Source organism: Paroedura picta, chromosome 6 (assembly GCF_049243985.1).
Source record: "Paroedura picta isolate Pp20150507F chromosome 6, Ppicta_v3.0, whole genome shotgun sequence".
Classification (NCBI taxonomy): Eukaryota; Metazoa; Chordata; class Lepidosauria; order Squamata; family Gekkonidae; genus Paroedura; species Paroedura picta.
In genome coordinates, this window is record NC_135374.1 from 79,459,506 (window position 1) to 79,480,527 (window position 21,022).

The 21,022-nt window shown below is 39.6% G+C and overlaps 1 protein-coding gene across 4 annotated transcripts in view; it reads right to left on the reverse strand.

The window, feature by feature from the left end:
• The window catches only part of WWC3 (WWC family member 3), an 81,233-nt gene that overhangs the window by 49,176 nt on the left and 11,035 nt on the right, over positions 1-21,022 (reverse strand). For all 4 annotated transcript variants that reach the window (XM_077343260.1, XM_077343262.1, XM_077343259.1 and 1 more), the window contains exons 2-6: positions 9,588-9,697; positions 8,272-8,475; positions 2,249-2,325; positions 1,168-1,247; positions 650-779 (exon numbers count right to left, since the gene is read on the reverse strand). In XM_077343260.1, the coding sequence (XP_077199375.1) occupies positions 650-779; positions 1,168-1,247; positions 2,249-2,325; positions 8,272-8,475; positions 9,588-9,697 (601 nt within the window). The remainder of the gene's footprint in view (positions 1-649; positions 780-1,167; positions 1,248-2,248; positions 2,326-8,271; positions 8,476-9,587; positions 9,698-21,022) is intronic.

Here is a 21,022-nt window from a genome sequence, read left to right on the forward strand (position 1 = left end):
TAATTTCCCTGGGAGTGTGTAAGTACGGTAAGCCTTCCCTGCAGGAATTGGTTGCTGCATAGTGCAAGACACAGGCACTAAATAGAGTCACAGAATAGCAACAGAGTAAGGGAAGCTGGAGGAGCCTCTTGTGGCGCAGAGTGGTAAGGCAGCCGCCTGACAGCTTTGCCCATGAGGTTGGGAGTTCAATCCCAGCAACCGGCTCAAGGTTGACTCAGCCTTCCATCCTTCCGAGGTCGGTAAAATGAGTACCCAGCTTGCTGGGGGGTGAACGGTAATGACTGGGGAAGGCACTGGCAAACCACCCCGTATTGAGTCTGCCATGAAAACGCTGGAGGGCATCACCCCAAGGGTCAGACATGACTCGGTGCTTGCACAGGGGATACCTTTACCTTTACCTTTAAGGGAAGCTGGGAGCACCGGCTTTCTCAGTAGGTAATTCCTAAAATCACTAGCTAGTAGCAACAATATCCAAAGGAGAGAAAACCCCTCCAAGGGTTGGGTGAGCAGAAGCAGCAGCATGTCGTTGGATGGTGACTTGGGCAGCCACTGGCATCTAGATGCCTTGGGAAGGTTGAACAGAGCAGCCCTTGTGGGTCAGTGAGGTGATTCTGTCACAGTCACTATTAAGTAACAGAAAATTTCTTACCTGCATTAGGTCTTGCCTTTCTCTCTCACCCATACAAATAGCCTTTCTGATGGTTCGGAGTTCATTCATTATTGCTTGGGCTTCATCCAATTTATATTTCATATGAGCATTTGATATCTTACGATCAATCCTATCACACAAAACAAGAAACAGGAAATTTGCTAATTGTTGTTACTCCCATGAACAATAGCAAAGAGGGAAGGCTGAAAGAGGAAACGGAAATTGGGCCTGTCTTCCATTTCAAGTAATGGTAGTGACTGCAATATTCAATGGCTTTATGGTGCCTTGCAGGGGTTCTTCACTGTACATTTACCTTTAGTCTCTGGGTAGAGACTTTACCCCAAAACAAAAGGATGACTATGACGAAACCCTTTCAGAAAGTTTGTTACTATTTGTATCAAGTTTTGTATCAAACAAAACATTAATGAAACTATTTTCGAGCACACATGACCAAAACATTTAAGTTTTGTTACTAGAATTACATAAAATATTTAAAATTCTACTACATTTCAACTCACTCTTGCAGTGTCTCCACTCCTTTCTCTTTGTATTGCAGCTCTTGCTTCATCTGTGCTAATTCTCGCTTTAACCTAGAAAGCTTGATTTTAAAAAGAAAGGTCAAGGAGGAAAGTATTTAACTTAACAACAACTGTCTGTATCCCTTTCGCCTTTTAAAAATAAAGTCTTGTCATTTCCTAGATTAGCCACTTCCAACAAGCTAACAGTGAATATGACTGTCCCTCTTTCAATTTTGGTTTATTTTATTTATAGGATTTATACCCCTCTTTTCCCCTCTCATCCGGGCTACCAGATCCACAGATTAGTGACAACTCAGTCCAAATCTCTGGATAACTTCACTCAGTGGTTTCATGTAGACAATGACAAGGATAAAGGACCAGATGGAGCTTTGCAGGGCTCACAACAGCCTAAATGGTTTGATCAGCACCACCTTCTAAAATCTATCTTCTAGGCCTTTGCAAAACAGTACCTCCTAGTCCCAGCTTGGAAAAGCAGTCTAGAAAAAAATCCTGCCATGTTCCAACTGCCTGTGCCACCTCGTCTAGTCACAAGCCAGTATGTTACTAGTATGCAGGTAATACTGTATACAAGAGATATAAAATTTCTAGCAATTTTGAATCTGGGGGAGGAGGGATTCCTTCCCCCCCCCCCCAAAAAATGTTCAGAAAAAAAGAATTTTCGGGGAGGGGGGGATTCCTTTTTTATCAAACCTAAACTTTTTTTCTGACTGAACAACATAATTTATAAAATTGTTAGCATATATAGTTATACTATTTGCCGTATTTATAGACTTTTAAAGTATAAATATATTGCAGATATACACAGCTCTTGAAAAAACTACAATATGATTTGCTACCATACTGCATATATATTAATTTTTTGCCATCTGAGAGGTGGGAAAAATAAGTGGAAGGCAGAAAAATTCTGCAATCAATAAATGAGAGGATTATTTAAAAGGAAACTCATACAATCACAATACAAGAACTTGCAAAAAACTTGTGTTATTACATTTAAGTACAAAGAAAACATATGAAGAAGAAGACAACATAATTTTTCAAAGTAATAAATAGGATTACTCACTCTGTCACGTCGACTTGCTATTTCTGCTTTAATCTGGGATGGGTCATATTTGGTATTGGTTGAAAATCCAGAGAATGCTTGACAGAGGGAAAAAAGGTCTTCATGTTTAAAACAGACACTTGTAAAAGTGATATACAACAATATAATAGGATAAGCAAAAATTTTTAGTAGTTGGATATTATGTGCCACTGTCTTCTGATAAAGCTAAGATTACAACACAGAATCAAATAGAGGATATCTACACATCAGTCTAAACCATTTCACAAGATTCTGTTAAAAGCTATTTCATATTTTAGATGTGATACAAGTTTTCAAACTGTATTTACTTTAAATAAAGCAAAACAAAACTGATTTCTTCTAAACCCTACTTGTTACATCAAGCACTGTTATTATGAAAATAATCTTGTTTTCACACTCCAGAAAGGACTATTTTGCCCCCAAATAAACCAAATTCAGTTGCTCATAAGCATGAACTATCAAACTGAACAAAGCAATACAACAAAATTAAAATTATTTAAACTGTTAAGGTTTAGAAATACTGATTTTGTTGTTTAGAATGAATGCAGTCAAAGTCTACAATATGTGGTGAAAATTGAACAAAGATCCACAACAAGTCAATTCTCTCCATCGTGCTTAAATCACTGAAGCATTACAGCACTGAAACATTGAGAAGGCTTTGAGAAGAGTGAGGTAAAAAACCAACAATTCCCCCCCCCCAATATTCCTTTAATTCACACTGAAGTACGATAGAGTAGCGATCCCCAACCTGTGGTCCGCAGACCACATATGGTCCTTCGACTAATTGGAGGTGGGCCCCAAAGGACGCCTTCTCCCCCCCACCGGCCCTTTACTTCATCCCCCCCAGCCCTTTACAACACACTTCATTGTTGTGGCGTGTCTGTATCTTATTTTGAAGGGATGTTTAAACATTACCATAGCAATCAGAGAGCGTTAGGGCAGTGGTTGAGAGTAGAGGAGTAAACTACCCCCCCCCACCGGGCCTCAATAAAAGGCGTTGAGGGGTCCCCGGTGAGTGGTCCCCGGCGTTGAGTGGTCCCCGGTGATAAAAAGGTTGGGGACCACTGCGATAGAGCACTTATACAATGTGCTCTTGAAGAACTTTGCAGACATAAGATTTTCCTAGTGAGGGGCTTAAAATTATCAGTTACAAAGCACATATTTCCTTGCCATTTTTGAGACGAGCTAATTGCATTTTTGTATGACCATCCTAGATATGAAAATTAAGTTGAGCAATCATGTTGTGGTGACATTCATCTTAAATAGCTGTCAATTAACTGACACAAAACTTTTGCTTATTCCCCCCATCATTTTACTTTGTGAGGAACCTCAGAAATCTTTATTAGTCTATTCTGGGTCAAGGGTAAAAATGTTAATTTTTTAGAAATTTTGAAGACACAGAGGGAAAAAATGGGTTTTTCATTCTCCATCAGGAAAAATATGGAAAATTTAGGAAAAATTGAAATATATGCAATACTTTGTGTCCTATCAAGCCAAAATTAATATGACTGTTTTAACAAAATAGATTGCACCATTTATAATATATTAAAGCACATAAAATCGGAATAGTTGACATTTATGGGATTTAAAAGTTATAAATGCCTTAGTTCTGTACGAGCAAAATTGAAAATATTAATATTTGTGAAAAAAACTGTAAGCTATACTATCTTAGCACATGTACCTTAATTTTTGCTGTCTGGTTAGAGAACGTTAAGTTCTCAATGAAACTTTCAGTTTTCCTCTGAGGCTTTGGGTGAAGTTTCTGCCATATTTCCTGCAAGATAGGCCAATAAGCTACTTTTTACCCAATTTGTGGGTATATGTATCACAGTGGTTTGAGGGAGAGATTAAAAGATCAGCCACAAGTCATGTCAAAAGGACAACAGAATGCATGCAATTGTTGTAGGGCTCTCATTGCTTCCATGCTCCACTCATGAAGATAAGGCTCATTAATACATCTTAGATTAAAGAGTTATATATGTCTGCTCCCCTTGTCTTGAAATAATTCCACTCATTCTAAAACGGTCAATATTTCATAGAAATTTTTTTTCAGTATACCCAAAACTCCCAAATTTTGCATTAAGAAAACTGATGAGAGGGGGACGAGGAAAAAAACATGGTTTTCCCCAAATTTGTCCAGTTTTTATCAGCACATTTACATATTTAGTCAGATATGAGTAGAGTCAATTGGGAATTACCAGTCACTCCTAAGCATTAAAAGTAGCTCCCTATCTCTCCACCAGTGTTGCTGCAATCACTTTGACCGATTATGCATGGTGGCAGCTATGCCGAGCTGCCGCCGTGCCGTTGCGCCAGAGCCGAAAGCTCCGCCATCCCCCGATTATACACAGGGGCAGAGCTTCCAGGGTGCACGCAGGCTGCCCCAGTGCAACAGTCCCGTGCAGGCAACACGGAGCCGAAAGAGCTGGGCACACGCTGAAGCGCAAGCAACGGAGGGGAGATTGGGGGCATAGCCCCCCTGCTTCATGATGGTGGGGAGCAGCATGCTGCTCTCCCACCATGGTAGGAGTGGGAGGATGCCCCTGTCAGCTCCGCGGAGCCATGGAGCTGGCAGGAGCGAGAGGTGTCCCTGCAGAATCGCCGTAGGACAGGGGAGGAGCCCGGTGTGAAGGCCCGACTCCTCCGATTATGCACAGGGTGGCATGAGCCAGCCCTTGCCTGCGCCCGCTGCACTCCCGGGCCTGCGTAAGAACCCACGTTCCTTTAACACGGGTCTTCCGATGGCCTGAGTCGGGCCAGGCCTTGGATGGCAGCAACGTTAGGCATAATCGGGGATTTTCCCCGAAGCCATCGCCACCACGTTGGGCTTTCTGACCCACGCATAATTGGTCATTGTTATCCTTCCATTAAATGCTACCTCTTCTCTTTTGTGCAACGAAGGCAGCATGTGCACACACATACACACACCTTAGCTCAGAATATGACTGCACTGCACCTTTTTCCATCTGCTTCCCGTCCTTCACATATGCATATGCCCCTGCTCTGGACAGGAAAAAAGCATGCTATTGCCACTGTCCTTCAGCATCAAAGCTGCTCTTTGCCTCTTCTAGGGAAATGAATGAAAACTATATTTTTCTAATGATGGAAAAGCTACAATTTGAGGTGTAGAGATATGGGAAAGCAACAAAAGTAAGATTTCCTCACCTTAGGGCTATCAAATATCTCTAAAACTTGTAATTTTTAACAAGCCACCATTTTGTGATTAGATTCAGCTACGAAGTAATCATTTTTTGTGACTGATAGTTCCCAAAGTTCTTGGAAAAAACTGGGTAGAAACATCTTTGAGCCAACAGCTTGCAACTAACATATTTTAAGTTAATTAGCAAGAATAAGATTTGTTCACATCCACATCTTAACACCGCCCGTGGTGCCACGGGCACCACAGACTATATAAAAGGGTAAGGGGTTCTGGGGCGGGATGTGTCCGTGATGAGGAAGGGTCCGGATTGGACCCTTCCTCTGAACAGACAGCCATGTCAACTCCGACAGGACCTTTAGCTCTTATAGAGGCTCATTCCACCAGGTGGGGGCAAGGATTTAAAAGGCTCTGTCCATTCTGGGCAAGCACACTTTCCTACCAAACCACAGGATTAACATCTTGGGAGAGGGTGGGGGGTTGAGTTTCAGCCGGCTTTGCCTGAGGCATACCGTCACCGCTTCCAAACAACTGGCAAATGTTTCTGGGGGACAGTTAGGGCGGCCATCCATCAAGAGATAGAGCTGGGTGTTATCAGCATACTGATTCGGAACCTTAGAGGCTGAGCAGCAGAAGAATATACTTAATATTAAAATACAAATATTTATTCAATTCATGTACACATTTAAAAAATTTAAAATATCAAAATTAGTTGCACTATTGCACAAATCCAGGGCATATTGACTCATGGATAAATGACCCGATATGAAAAACCAAACACATTTCAACCCAACTTGGGGTCTTCCCCAGTGGTCTAATATTTAAATACATTCATGTAATGGAACAATGGGGACTATAAGGTGGAATAAATATTTATATTCTAATATTTAGTATATTCTTCTGCTTACAACCTCTAAGGTTCCTAACTTGTATACACAGGTTGGGTCATTTTGTTCCTCTTTTATTGTTCTCAGCATACTGATGACAACTCAGGGAAAAGCTCCGAACCAGCTGGCCCGGAGGGCACATAAAAATGTTGAAAAGATTGGCCCTGAGTGGGAGATATTCCACCTACAAGAAAAAGTCCAAGGGATCTGCCCAGCAACTGCTGATGAAACCAGACCATTTGTGGAATATTCCCCACTCAGGGCCAACTGCAGCTCTTGCTCCATATTTCACTCCCTCCCCCCCTTTTAGGTCTTCAGTAAATATGCTATTGCAGGGCTGGGGCAGCCCTTAGCAGTGAAACTGTGAAGCTGTGGAATGTTTTTACCCCTGCCAGCAAGAACAGAAGCAATGGAGGAGGTGAAGCTAGTGCTGGGCCAAGGCAGCACAAGAGCTTCCAGCATGGCCTACTCCACAGTCCCAGATGCCAGCGAGGGGCCTTAGCCTGCAACAGCCACCCCGACAGGAAATACAGCTGACTTGGTCATGCCTCACTGACACTGAGGATATTGAGTGCCTCAGCAGCCTTATGTGGCAAATAAACTGGGGTGAAAGGCAGCCAAGAAGGCCAGAGTGCAGGGCAGGAGGGCGCTGTGCATCATCATTGCCAGGATGCCCCGTAAGCAGTGGGTAGGAAGCGCTTTGTATTGAAAACAAGAGTTGCAGCTATTGGGAAAGCCTTTTATAAACTAGGTACCCAAAGCAACTCAGTGTGCTTGAAGGCATTCTTCCGTTGGTATAATAACAACACTTTAAAAGCTCCATGGATGTCCTCAGTCCAGTCAATCTCTTTCAGCCTATCCTATATCACAGAGTTGTTGTGAGAATAGGAGGAGAGACCACATTCCCTACCATATGCTCCTTGAAGAAAACAAGGGAGGGATAATAATTTTAATGAGAAGAAAGGTTCCTGTACACATTCGCACAAGTTAATAGGTAATGCAAAGTGAGAGAAGGAGGCTTTCTAAAACCTAATGGGCATTATTGCTAGTACTTCAATAAACACCTATGCACCTCTTACAAGCAATTCTTTTGGCTCAATTTTTCTTTTTTGGCTCAAAAAGAGTTACAAGCAGACCAAGAAAATTAAGGAAGAATCTTCATTCTCTAATATTATGCCTCATAAATAAAAGTATCCTTGTTCAAGAAACCTGTAATGGCTCAAAACAGAAGTCTCAAGGAACCATTGAAAGTTTTAAAAACTAAGGGAAAATATTTTATAAACAGACTGACTCATACTGTAAAGCATCAATTATAATGAGACTGCTTTTCCCAATTCTATTTCTGTCATCATTGGTGCCTTCTATATCTCGCACCACAAAACAAGGAACTTCACCTTCACAGAAAATTGGTTTGGCAATTGCCCTTGCAACATCAACACTGACAAAATTGAATATATGAATGAGGGAGGAGGAGAAGATGGTAATATAAGTTATTTCAATTAAACAATTGGTACAAAAATACGTACAGTATATAAAAATTATTTTTAAAAATTGGATTTGTTACAAGAATTAGTTACAAGAATTAATACTTTAAACTTTAAAAAAAAATTAATTGCATCTTGAAATACGGACCAACAACTTACAAGTGTGTGACGTTTTCTTTTTAAATATAACTATTTATTAAAGAATTTACAGCACAACATAAAGAGAAAAAGAAAGAAAAAGAAAGGAAAAGTACATAACAAAGATAGGAAACAGAAGAAATAAATGTGTGCCTTTTTCAATATCCATGAGACAGTATTTCTGTTTTTTTCAAAGGAACTCACGTTGGATTGGTGAATGGAAATGGTGCAGACACACAGATCCATTTATACCTGTGGTTCTTCATCCAGCCAGGAATACAAGCACATGAACCTGGAAATTATATATGAATTTAATTTAAGAAAATAAGTAAAACTTACAGCTCGTGTAAGAGCGGCTGTCATCCTCACACATTTTATGCAGTTGCTGGTATTCCTCTTGTGCTAGCTCAAAACGTTGCTGCTTAATTTGGTAAATTTCCTTTTTGGCATTAAGTGCCTCCTGGGCAACAATTAAATATTCTTTTAACATTCGCTCTTGCTCTCTTCTCCATTGCTCTCTTGGGTCCTCAATTTGGGTAAGTTCTGGAGAAAGAATAAATTAAAATATATTGATAAAAGTATCAAACACATGAAACAGCTATGCCAAACTATGCTAATATCCTGTGTGTGAAAAAAGGCCAACCCTTTGTACACAGATTTTTAATATGAATTATTATTTATCACCCTGCTTACTGAAGAGCCATAACAACAGATCCCAAATGTATTTAGTTAGGAAGAAGACTATGGTTTGATTCCATTTGAAACTAAAGTAGTTACTGTTGGACTAGGAGACTTAAGGTGGCCAAACAATGCTTTGAGAATTGCCCTGCAAGAGTTTGACTACTTTGTTCTATGCTTAGGCTACTTCTTTCAAAGAATATTCCTCTGTACTTGGAGGCTTCTCTGCATTACATCTTCTCCTACGTGCTACGTAACCCAGCACAGAATTCTAATTTGTAAAAGAAAGCACCCATATGCTCCCAAATGCTGAGAAAGAATAGAACAACCACATGCTGTATTCTTTTGACCTTGCCATCCTTTACCCTATCATAAGCTCTCACTTAAATCATGCTTGTTTCTTTTCCCAATCTATTCATTATTCGCCAACTTTAGCCATGTCTAATAAATGTTCTTATTCAATCATTCTTTTTTTTATCGTACTGTCCCTATTGAACTCAGGTCTTCAATGTTTTCTTCCAGCCAATCTGACTCCTAGACAATCTTGCTGGTTTCTAAACAACAACCAATACTGTATTCCTTTTGCGACTTAAAGAATCCCAAAGCTGCAAGAAAGAAAAGGAAATGGGAGAGACCCACCTTAAGAAAAATGCATTTTAAGCAAAGGAATTACCTCCAAAAAGAAGCAAAGGAATTATCTCCAGAAAGAATTCAAGATACCTAAACATATTAAGATTGCCAATTATATCTGCTGCCTTGCCTCCCTCAAAATACAGTATACTTTTTACATTAAGCCACACACTAAATGCCTTTAGTTAATAGAAAAATTTTTTTTCTGTATTGCAAGCACTGCACCAAATTTGGAAATTTCACTTATTTATCTTTAGCCAATGCTATAGTGTAAAAATATACAACTATGATTTCAATGAAATTCTCTTCTGTGATCACAGATTGAGAGAAAAACATATACTACTTACGATTTATATGGTCCATGTAATAAATACCAATTTGTTGATCATAAACAGTTTCCCATCCTAAAGGCAGTTCATCACCTACACAGTCAGCAAAGGTTAAAGGCTTCGTAATCCTACAACATAAAAAAAAAAATGAAGATGATCAAAAGTACGGCACTCAACTGAGTGACCACTACTGCTGCTTATGCAATGTGTACATTATGAACAACTGAGAAAAACCATGACTTGTACTTTAAAATAATCATATCTATTAATTACAGTATAAGCTACGTATACATTATAGAGATGCATATACAAAGATTCTTTGGACAGAAAGAGAGACAAGATTCTTTTATTTCCTTTTTCTTTTTCTAGGCTCACCAACTTAATTATTATGGCATGAATTCCTGACAGTTTTTCCTAATTCTAAGGAAAATGTGGTTTCACATCAAAATAATTGCAAGTGAAACCATACTTTTCTTACTTAATCCATTCATGTCGTGTATTGGAATATATCAGAATATATCAGAAATGTATTTCAGAAAATATTTCCAGAAGAGTGACTTAAGATGCCACCATTTCAACAGGGCATGATGTTGAATTTTGACAAAACTGTAACAAAATACCCATTGTTGTTAATAACATCTAGAAAAATAAGAATATTATGCTTATGAATAAAAATGAGAATGTCTTTTATACTTCTGTCACAAACTCTGAACATATTTGAAAATATACATTGAAGCTATTCATTTACATCTTTCTCCCAAAATACCATAGTCACCATCTCAAAAAGTGTATATTATTCATGCCTGAAAATTGCCAACACAAGAAACAGATAGGATAAATTAAATTCCTCTCTCATCAATGAGATCCGCATAAATTAAGATCTTGGATTATTCAGATACAAATTTGGATATTATGATGACCTTCATATTGCACTTTAGTTTGTTTCTGGATTCTGCATTGATCCACCATACAAATATTCAAACACTTGCACTTGAAGAGACACATGAAATCTGGAAAAGCTGTGATTGTAGTTTATCTGATACTAGAACTAAAGCCCATTGTAGCTGATACAATGGGCGCTAGCATGGGGGAAGGGGGAAAATAACAAAGACAGTGAGGTAGAAAGTGATAAAGAGAGGAAAAGAGAGTGATAGCAAGAAATATAGGTAGGAGGTAGAACACTTTAAAGGTGTTTTCTCTCATCAAAGGTGTTTTCTCTTTTAGTGCTGTACAAGATTCATATCTATCAAATGTATGTATTTATTGAGTTGATGATTTAAAAGTATAAAATCACAAGCCAAACTGAATACAGACCTTTTACTCCAAGGCACTCATTCAAGAATACATTGAAAGCCATAAGTGACCATTTTATCAGTTCATTACCAAGTGTCACATACAGTGTTCTATCATGAACTTGTTTTCCTTTTTCAGAAGTTAATTGGCCAAAAATAATGATTCTCTATGATATAATTCTCATTTTACTACTTAATTTTTATTTGTACCCCACCTGGTCAGCTCATGGCAGCTGACAACAAACTTAAAAATAAACATACAATTAAGTATTAAAACATTTTTTAAAATTAAAAAACACCTCCTTCTCCTGATAATTTGGGCCTTTCTGAAGGTTGGCCAGAGTTTGGGGGATTTTTATTGGCAGATGGGTATTCAGGAAGGGGTGGAAGCATCTATGACATTTTCCCTTTCTTGCAGGCTTCTGGAATGGTTTAAGACAAGAAGCTGGACTAGATGGACCACTAGTCTGTTCCAGCAGGGTTCTTCTTAAATTGCTATATTCTTCTATAATGACATAGTTGAAATTGGGTAATTATTTATAGTACTTCTGCATTACTCTTTACTGATACAATCTTCTAAATCTGTTGGATATCAGTTTAAGTGTTTAACAAAATCAAATGTACTTTACCATAAGATAAGCTATGTATATTCAGCCTGATTTCTCCAAGTAATATAAGGAGGATGCATGGAGTTTTGAGGGCTACCACTTACAAATTAGATCCTCACACTGATTAGATAATGAAATCTTGCCAAGGGTTCTTTATGCTAGTATTACGAACTCTTTGGCGTTGACAGAAGATTTCTCCCAATTTGTTATAATGTAGTAATGAAACTACTGTGCAACAGAAGATTAAGGAAAAACTAGTTTGCAAGATTGATCTCGAAGAAACTGTTTTACTTACTCTGGTTGAGTGACACTGTCTTTTATGGCTCATATGAAGATTTTAGGAGTACACTTGTACACAGCCTTTCTGTTACAGAAGCAGGTTAGAATTGTAACACAGCCAGCAGCACATTGTTTCCATTATATCACAAACTGTCTCCCTTTCTACACTCTGCTGACAAAGCTACACTGATTCATGTTGCTTTATCCTCAAGGCTAGCCTAGACTACACTAATATGCTCTGGCTTCTTTTAATTCAACTAATAAGCTTGACTATTAACTGAAGCCAGCCTGTACCAATGCATAACACCTGCTGTAGAATTACCTATTATTTCCAGGCTGGCTCTATATAAGGTGCTGGTTCTTACCTTCAAAGCTCTTCACAGCCTGAGACTTCAGATATGAATCTGAATGATTGTTTTTCACTGTATGTATCTGTATGCTAATTAGGCCCCATTCAATTGCTCATACTGTCTTGAGCTGAGAATATTTTAAATTGATATTGTAACCCTTTGAGTTCATGAATAGTACTGTTCATTTCTTCACAGTCTGGCACTAATCAATACCCGTTCTCTAATGACATCCAAAGATAATCTTGACAAACCACAATTGTCCCAAGAATAGTATGGTGTACAAATGAAAACAGATTATATGGGTCTGCATATTTTTATATTCAAGCATTAGCTAAATATAATAGACTGGTTTTGTGTATATGTTAAGGCCATTTTCTGTTTGTGCCCACCACACTGTTTCAGAATTCTGGAAGTGCTTGCAGGCTCAAAAAGTTTGGAGAATCATGGGCTAGAGCTTTGCTTTTTGTTGTAGTGATGACAATCAGGGTTACCTGTATATTTATGTACTTCAATTGTTACAGTTTTCACACATACTGAATAATGTGCTTTAGGTATACTTTGTGACTAGGATTTACTAAAACTGACCAATGGTGTGAAGATTCATTTTTCATGATTGTATATAAATTGTTTTTCCCCCTGGGGTTTCTCAGTTCAGTTCTGCCTCTTGTCCCACCATGCCAATATCATTCTTTTCCACTGCTCCAAACAGAAAAACACTCTATTTTGATCTAGCCCGCAGGCTGTTGTGTGGATGAAATAGAAGAGGAGTGATGTCGGCCACTTTGGGAGCCCTTTGGACGGAAGGGTAGGGTGTGAACAAAAATTGAGTCCAGTGGCACTTTAAGACCAACAAAGATTTATTCAAGGCGTGAGCTTTTGTGTGCAGGCACCCTCCCTCCGACAAAATTGATTTGGAGACATCAGTAAAGGGATGTAGGCCACCTTGGGTCCCCCTTGGAGAGAAGGGTGCGGAAGAAGCCAAGAAAACCAAGTGCAGGTGTAGCTGGTGCACCCCCCCTGCCCAGCCAAGCTGCTTGCCCTGCTGCAACCCCTGTGAAAGAGTCATTTGACCCCCAAAGGGGTCCCAACCCCCAGGTCAAGAACCACTGCTCTAGAGTTATGTTTCCACCATTGTCTTGAACACCTTGTCCAAGAATAGAATATTGAAGAGTTGGGCAGAAAAGAAAAACTTCACATTAAATTCGAGATGCCTATGAAGCATGCAATAGACTATATTTCATACAAAATATTTACTAGTTATCTCTCCTTGATTAAAAGTCTAAAGAGGATCAAGAAAGTAGAATGTTTGCAGGCACATTAAGAGTCACATAATCCTTTTCTAGGGTAAATTATAATCTTGCTACTTTGGTAAATTGTTTCTCCCTTGTTCTTTATATTCAAATCTGAAAATTCCACACATGCAAAATAGCTAGGTAAAAGTAAGGGATAAGATCAATACAGACAAAACTGAATAGGAACAGTCTGATTAAATCACTTAATTTATTAAAATGGGCTTATCTTCTATCTTTCCCTAAACTACAGTGACTCATCCATTTCAATTATCTGTCACGAGCAAGAGAGTTCTTTGCACGCAGAACTTTTCAGACCAGAATCTTTCCTATTAAATGGATGGTACCAGAGTGCATATATATTCTCTCATACTGATGGATTGGGCAGCCCAGCTAAAATGTAGAAAGAACTCCTGAAATTCCAAGTGTTTCCTGGAACAGATATAAACATGAAAAGAAGATGGGTAGGAGTTCCATTCAAAGTAGCTCCTAAATCCCCCCCCCCAATTTTGCTAGTGCTTGGGCAGCCAAAACTGTGGCTTTCCAAATGTCCAAGGACTACAATTACCATGAACTGCTGCCAATTAGTCATGCTGGCAGGGGTAGTCCATAGATATCTGGAGAGTCAGTCCATAGATATCTGGTAGTCCATAGATATCTGGAGAGTCAGTTTGGCCACCCCTCTGCTGATAGGACATGACTTAAACTGAAGTCCACAGAAATTGCTGCTCAGAAACTTGCACAATGTTATGTGTTATTTTAGTTAACCCTGATAAACAGTACTAAATGGATTTTGTATTTTTGATGACTTTGTATCTCACAAAATTACTGTGTTTGGTTGATTAAGCACCTTTGAATTACCTATGCTAGACAAGCCATGAAATGCTTTTCATTCTGGTTTCTGTGAAGATTCAGTGATTCTAATGCAATGGTATTACTATACTATATCATGTTGGAGTTATTATTGCTGTATTGTTATTGCTGTTGTCACATGTGTTTCCTTATGTTATCTGTACCTGTTTCCTGTTCCCTGTAAACCGCCTTGAGCCTTCGGGGGAGGGCGGTATATAAATATAAATAAATAAAAATACTAAAGGCGGCAAAATCCCACTCAAGGATAACTTGAGTTATTCAAAGATTATTGAGAGAAAAAAATCCAAAGCTATTTCACAGATCATCTATAATGCAATCTTGGACTTATCTCTAGGATATCAAAGAATGTGCAAGTATCATAAGGACTGAGAAGCAAATGCTGTTTGCCCTTTTTGATGTGGAACACATCATCTAGCGTGCCCTCTGAAATGGATGTGACTATGAATGTGACACCTGTAGCCCCAGCCCAGGACCACGCTAGAAGAGGCGGAAGTGGCCAATGCTGGCGGAAGTGGCCAATGCTGTAGCTGAAGTGGCGGCTGCAAAGTTTCCATGGGAAGAGGAGGAGGCCACGATGCCTCCGTGGACAGTGGCAGCAGCCACAAAACCTCTGTGAGTGGTGTTGGCGGACGCAAAGCTTCCATGGGTCTAGGTGGCTTCTGCGAGGCCTCTGTGGGTGGAGGCAGATGCCGCACAGCCTCTGCAGAACTGGGGGGCTGCCGCATAGCCTTTGTGGGCAGAGGTAGTGGCCATGCAGCCTCCGTGGGAAAAGGCGGCTGCCACAAATCCTCTGTGGGTGCAGAAGTGCACCAGCAGGCCCAGCCAGCACCACCGTAAGAGGTAAGGAGAGGGGGGAGGAGGGAGTCTGGATGTGTGTGTGTCTGGGGAGAGGGAGGGACACAGGACTAGGTCAGGGATGCGACTGATAAGGAGTGCAAGGGCAGGGCAGAATGGGGAGAAGGAGTGTGTGTGTGTGTGAGAGAGAGTTGGGCTGTCATTTTTTATAAATTGTAGAAGGCAACTTAAAGACAAAACCAGGGTTTAATAGTTTCCCTTATCCAGTTCCCTCTTAAATGAATATTAATTTCAGTGAATCCAAGGTGCTTACATTAATCATGCTATTGAACACTTTATCTGAAATGCAAGGGAAAGTTAAAATTTATTTTGGAATAAATACAAATACATTAAAGTTATTGGAGACTTCAGACTTGCTATAACTGTTCACTCTCAAAGAAAAATTACCCTCACACAGAAGTGCCATTAAGTAGCTAATGACAAGATTTAGACGCATCTTGCACATAAAATAAAAAATAAAGAGCATATTGTTTGCTTTACCAGTTTTAAAAACTAGTTTTATTTTAAGAAGGGATTAATTAAGAGGCTCCAATGTGACAAATGTGGGCAGACTGTTTGTCAGGATTATATCTGAATGCAGTATCAGGTCTTGACATGTCTTCATATATAGAATTCTGAGTATATTAATGAGTGAGAAATACAGATATAACAAAAACAATGTCAGTCTCCTGAAGTTGTAGCAGTAAAATATGTAACTTTAAAACTACATCTGCAGCATTTTCCAGACAGAAAGTAAGAGGAATAAAGGCCAAAACTGGAATATAGCAATTGTTAGTAAGAGATGAGAATGTATGAGAAGTAAAGGACAAAACTAGATGACGGCAATTGTTAATAATAAATGAATGACCCATTCATTCAAGTTGTTCATGGAAAGGTACCCAAAGCTGTTGAACAACATGCCTTTTGCTAATATTCTGAGTTCATTATTGAACCATAATAGTGTGCATAACACAGCCAAAATAGTGTGCATAAAATGGCCTCGAACTTCAGGTTTGTTTGTCTGACATTTTTTAAATTTTCCACTTATCTCTTTTGAAGCTGGCAAATATACTATCACAAGAAGGAAACATGGGGTAAAAGGTTTCTGTTTGACAAAAACTATTTTTAAAAAAGCTGCTTGCTGTCATTTTTTAAAGTCACATTCCAGAGCTGGAAACATAACAACAGCTTCCTTCACCTTTGTCTCTGCAGCCTGGCTAGGGATATATTCAAGAGTTTGAGGAAGGGCTAACGTACTTAGCCATATCTTTTTGTGTTACTACTACTGCTCATGCTGGAATATCCATTTATCTTCCAATAGAACTTGAATTCACAAACTCAGTGTAACAATCCACCAATTGACATATTCCTAACAAATTAAATTCCTAATTTATTGATATCAGGCATCATATACAGTGGTGACATACTAGGTTGGATCCAAAATGGTTATTTCATTGGCAGGAGCATCCATGATTTCTTGCTTGGTGGAAGCCCTATCCCCAATCGTGCCTCCAATATTGTTCCCAAGGATTTCCTCCCCCGCAACCCTCAGGTGGAACTTTTTTTGATGAGAAACAAAGGGCTGAAGAAAGGAGAAAACATGAGGTATGACAGCTATAGAAGTAATCACTCATCTACTTAACTCAGTGGAGCAAAAACTGCCTACAAGGACCAGACAGAGAAGCATTGATAAACAGGATGAAAGTGTTGTCAGTGTGTGAACACCTTATATTCATTGGCAGTGAGGTAGTAAATTGTATAGTCTTATTCATAATGCTGGACTACATAAGACTACAGTGAGGAACCTACTGTTTCTAGATGCTATTAGGTCCATTTCATCACTTGCATGAAATAGCTTATTGACCGATAAAAATTGCTGGTTATATTGTTTTATACTATGTAAAACTGTGCTAAACCAAAAAAGGAACAAAACCCAACCTTAACAGGTAGGAACTCAAAAGTTGAGCTGAAGAATAAAAATAATGTAAAACTTGTTAATTATTTATTATAGTGCACAATTAAAAACAGAATAAAAACTTCTTAAAAACTATACCGAACTAACAGCACATAGAACCAAGGACCAAACACGTTTCGACCCTTCCGGGTCTTCCTCAGTGGTCAAGATTATGATAATACACTCTATATAGAAATATACCTATATAGAACTCTCTAGAATGTGTAGCTGAATGGTTGAGTGGGATCTGTAAATTATGGCTCCAACCAATATGTGTAAATTTTATCCTTTTTGGAGGCCAATTCCTATGTTATGTCCCTAAAGTCACCACTCTTCGTTATCATTAAGTTCTGTACTCAGAGTGTAATCTCATGTGCGTCAGAAAAAGCTATGTAAAAACCATCTACTGTTCATGGGGTTTTTATATGAAAATGGTTGCAAAACATTGTAACATACATATTTTGTTGTCATATGAAACTATATTTACGTATTTGCAACTTATTTAGTAAAAACTATGGGGGGGGGGAATCATGTAATAACACCCCTTTCCAAGCTATCCTCCAATACTGATTGCTTAATTATAGTAGACCATAATCATTTGTGGCTTTGTCACCTATGGTAGCTTATTTGCAGTTAGTGACTCACAACTTCTAGCCCATTATTACTTCTACTTTGCAATCATCGTAATCATTAAGTATTCTGTTAGCAACCAAGCTATATTCCTGGAAATATTACATCATAATTATTTCTTTAATAATCAATCCTAAAGAAATTATTGCCAAAAGTCAAACTGTGAAGAACAAGTGGTCACTTTACCAGCCATGGAATTTCCGAAGTTTAAAGATTTAAGTCATTGTTTAGAATTTTGTATTAGGTAAGATTCCACTTTCTCCCCATTTACCACTTCCACTCTCTTCACCATCACCAAGTTAAAAATACACACTTCCGTTTCCTCCGATTATTTCCCTTGTAGTTCCCAAGCTCTAGAAGTGTTTATTTGGCATGTCAACTTCCTATGTTTGCATTTATTTTTTAAAAAGATCAGCACCGAGAATATCCTTCAATCAGGACTACCATAGAAATATTCATCCTTGAAATATTTTGTAGGTATTTTCCGCTGAACTTCACAGTACAGCAAGCTTCATAAAGGAAGTAGTTTTATATTGTATCATGTCCAAACACACAGTTAGCTGAAAATGCCTAATCTAACCACTTAAATATAATCCGTTCCAGCCACTATATATGACTCACACAGTGGTTAATAGTCTTTTCCAGAAATATTTTATTTTATTTATATTTAAAACATTTATTAGCCACCTTTTTACCTAGCAGAACTCAAGATGGTTTACAGGAAACATAAAATGCATATAATGTCCAAAAAAATGTATATCATATATGATTATTTAAAAGATCATTTAAAACCTCAGGACAGCCCACAAATAAAAACTACATTAGGCAAATGCAGTCATAAATAAAATGGTGTACAACTGCCTCCTACAGATCAAAAGTTAGGGGATCTGGCACTTCTCCCTGGAGGAGGCTGTCCCATAATTGTGGGCTGCCACTGAAAAGGCCCTTCCTCTCTCCTGCCTCCACTAGATGACCTTCTTCAATTGCTGGGACAATCAGGAGAACCTCTCCTTATTATCTTAATTCATGGAATGTAAGAGTAACCATGTCCTGCTCCAAGATGGGCAAAAATAATATAGTCAATTGGCTCAGGAGTGAATCAACAGCCAGTAGAATTGTTGTATTAGGGTCACATGCTCCCAGTAGCTTACTCCAGTAAGCAGTCTAGCTGCAGCATTCTGCATTACCAGCAGCTTTCGAGCACTCTTCGATGGTAGCCCCAAATAGAGCACATTGCAACAGTCGAGTCTACGTGTTACTTAGCATAGATCACTGTGGCTAGAGATCTGACTGAACCAGGAATGAAAAAACCTGATACACCAAGTGACGTTGGACTCAAGCACTCCAAGCTACAACAGTCACCAATCTAAGGTGTGTTAAACAGTACTCCCAAGATGCAAACGCAGCTTTCAAGAAGAATACCAGAAAGGAGAAATCTCCAGTATGCCTTTCTATTAACCCACAAAACCTTGGACTTGCCAGGATAAATTTTAAGCATGTTAACCCTCAGCAAGCCTAGTACTGTCTCCCAGAACCAGTTCTAGCATCAATAGCCTCTAAGGAACTAGGTGGGGGGAAAAGGCAGAGCTAGCTGTCATTCACATATTGGTGACATTACAGCCCATACTTCCTGACAGCCTGTCCTAGTGGCTTCATAGATACTAAACAGAATGGGAGATAAGAAAAATGTTCTTTGTATTAATCCTTATCCATGGTTCTTCTTAATATTTGTGAAACCAGTCAGGGAGTGGAGCGTGTCCTGGGTGCCTGAGCTGGAATAGGGCCCAGCCCCTACAGCTCACGCCTTCCCTTGCCAGCTGCTTGTTCCTCAACTCAAACATGCCACAAACACAGAAGAACAGACGATGATGCCCACCAGCCTGCCCAGTGCTTTGTGGGACTCTGCACAGTGACGGAGGGGGGAATAGCCACTGCCTTCCCCTGCAAAGCCCTGCGGCTGCCTCTGCAGTGCTCTCCCCCCCAAAGCCCTGCGGCTGCCTCTGCAGTGCTCTGCAGTGCTCTGAAGCATCATAGGAATGGAGGGGGGAATGGCCACCGCCTCTCCCCCTCCCAAAGCCCTGCGGCTGCCTCTGCAGCACTCGGTGGGTCTCTTCAGCATAACAGGGATGGAGGGGGGAATGGCCACCACCTCCCCCCGCTCCCAAAGCCCCACACCTACCTCCACAGCACTCCACGGAGTTCTGAAGTGTCGCCAGAACAGAGGGGAAAATGGCCGGCCCTCCCCGCTTCTAAAGCCAGGTGGCTGCCTTCGCAACACTCCGCAAGGCTCTCCAGCGTTGTTGGAACAGTGGGGAGAATGGCAGCCACCTCCCCCATCCCAAAGCCCCATACCTGCCTCCGTGACACCACACGGCCCTCTCCAGAGGGCCAGAGATGGAGCAGAGAATGCTCGCTTCTTCCCCTCCCCCAATGTCCTGTGGCCACCTGCAAGCTGCTGCAGTGGGGGGTAGAGTCCGTTGTATTTGGCATACAACGGGCTTATCTGCTAGTCTGAAAATAAAGTTATGATTTTATGGCTAATTTTTGCAATGAGGTATAAATTATGTTATAAATACCATAAAGAAAGTCACTTGTGTAAAGCTATTGCTAAATTCAGTGTGTGTTATTTATTGTATAAGTTCTTTCTTTCACATACTTTCTGCTTACTGTACAGAAACATGTAAGGTGATTGACATATGTGTGTTTACCTTCATCTTGTGAAAAGTGTATTACCAGGCATGGTCCCAATTAATGCCAGCTGTTTGGGTGGAAGGGAGGCTATTATAGCTCCCTTTGACCATATTATTCACTTATTTACAATTGGCAGGCTGTGGACCACGCTGGCAAATAGTACTCTGCCTGTGCATAGTGTTGAAATTTGGTGGAAATTTTCAGAATTTCTAGGAAATACACCACCAAAGCTCTAGTCACATCAACTGAAAATATTTGGAGAAACTATATCATCCCCACATGTGTTTTTATTTCTTTATCATTTTTCAAGTTTTTACTGGTTTGCTCCTTAACAACAGTATTAAGTGTGGGAATTATTTTCCTGTGTTCTCAATTGCTGAACAAGTTCATTATGAAATGTGTTCCTTAGCTATATGCCCAATATTAATTCTGCTAGGTATTACAACTCTATTTAGTTCTCACCCTCAGAGGCAAGATTTTCCCTCCATTTTCCCTTCCTGAGTTGCCCTAGTAATGTGTTCTCTTCTTTGTTGAAGAACTTTGACTGCCCCACCCTGTCACAGTATGATATTTTGACTGTTGGCTCAGTCCACGAACCTGAGGGAAGGATCAAGAGACCACTTAAACAGCATTCTAGACATTTTGAAATACAG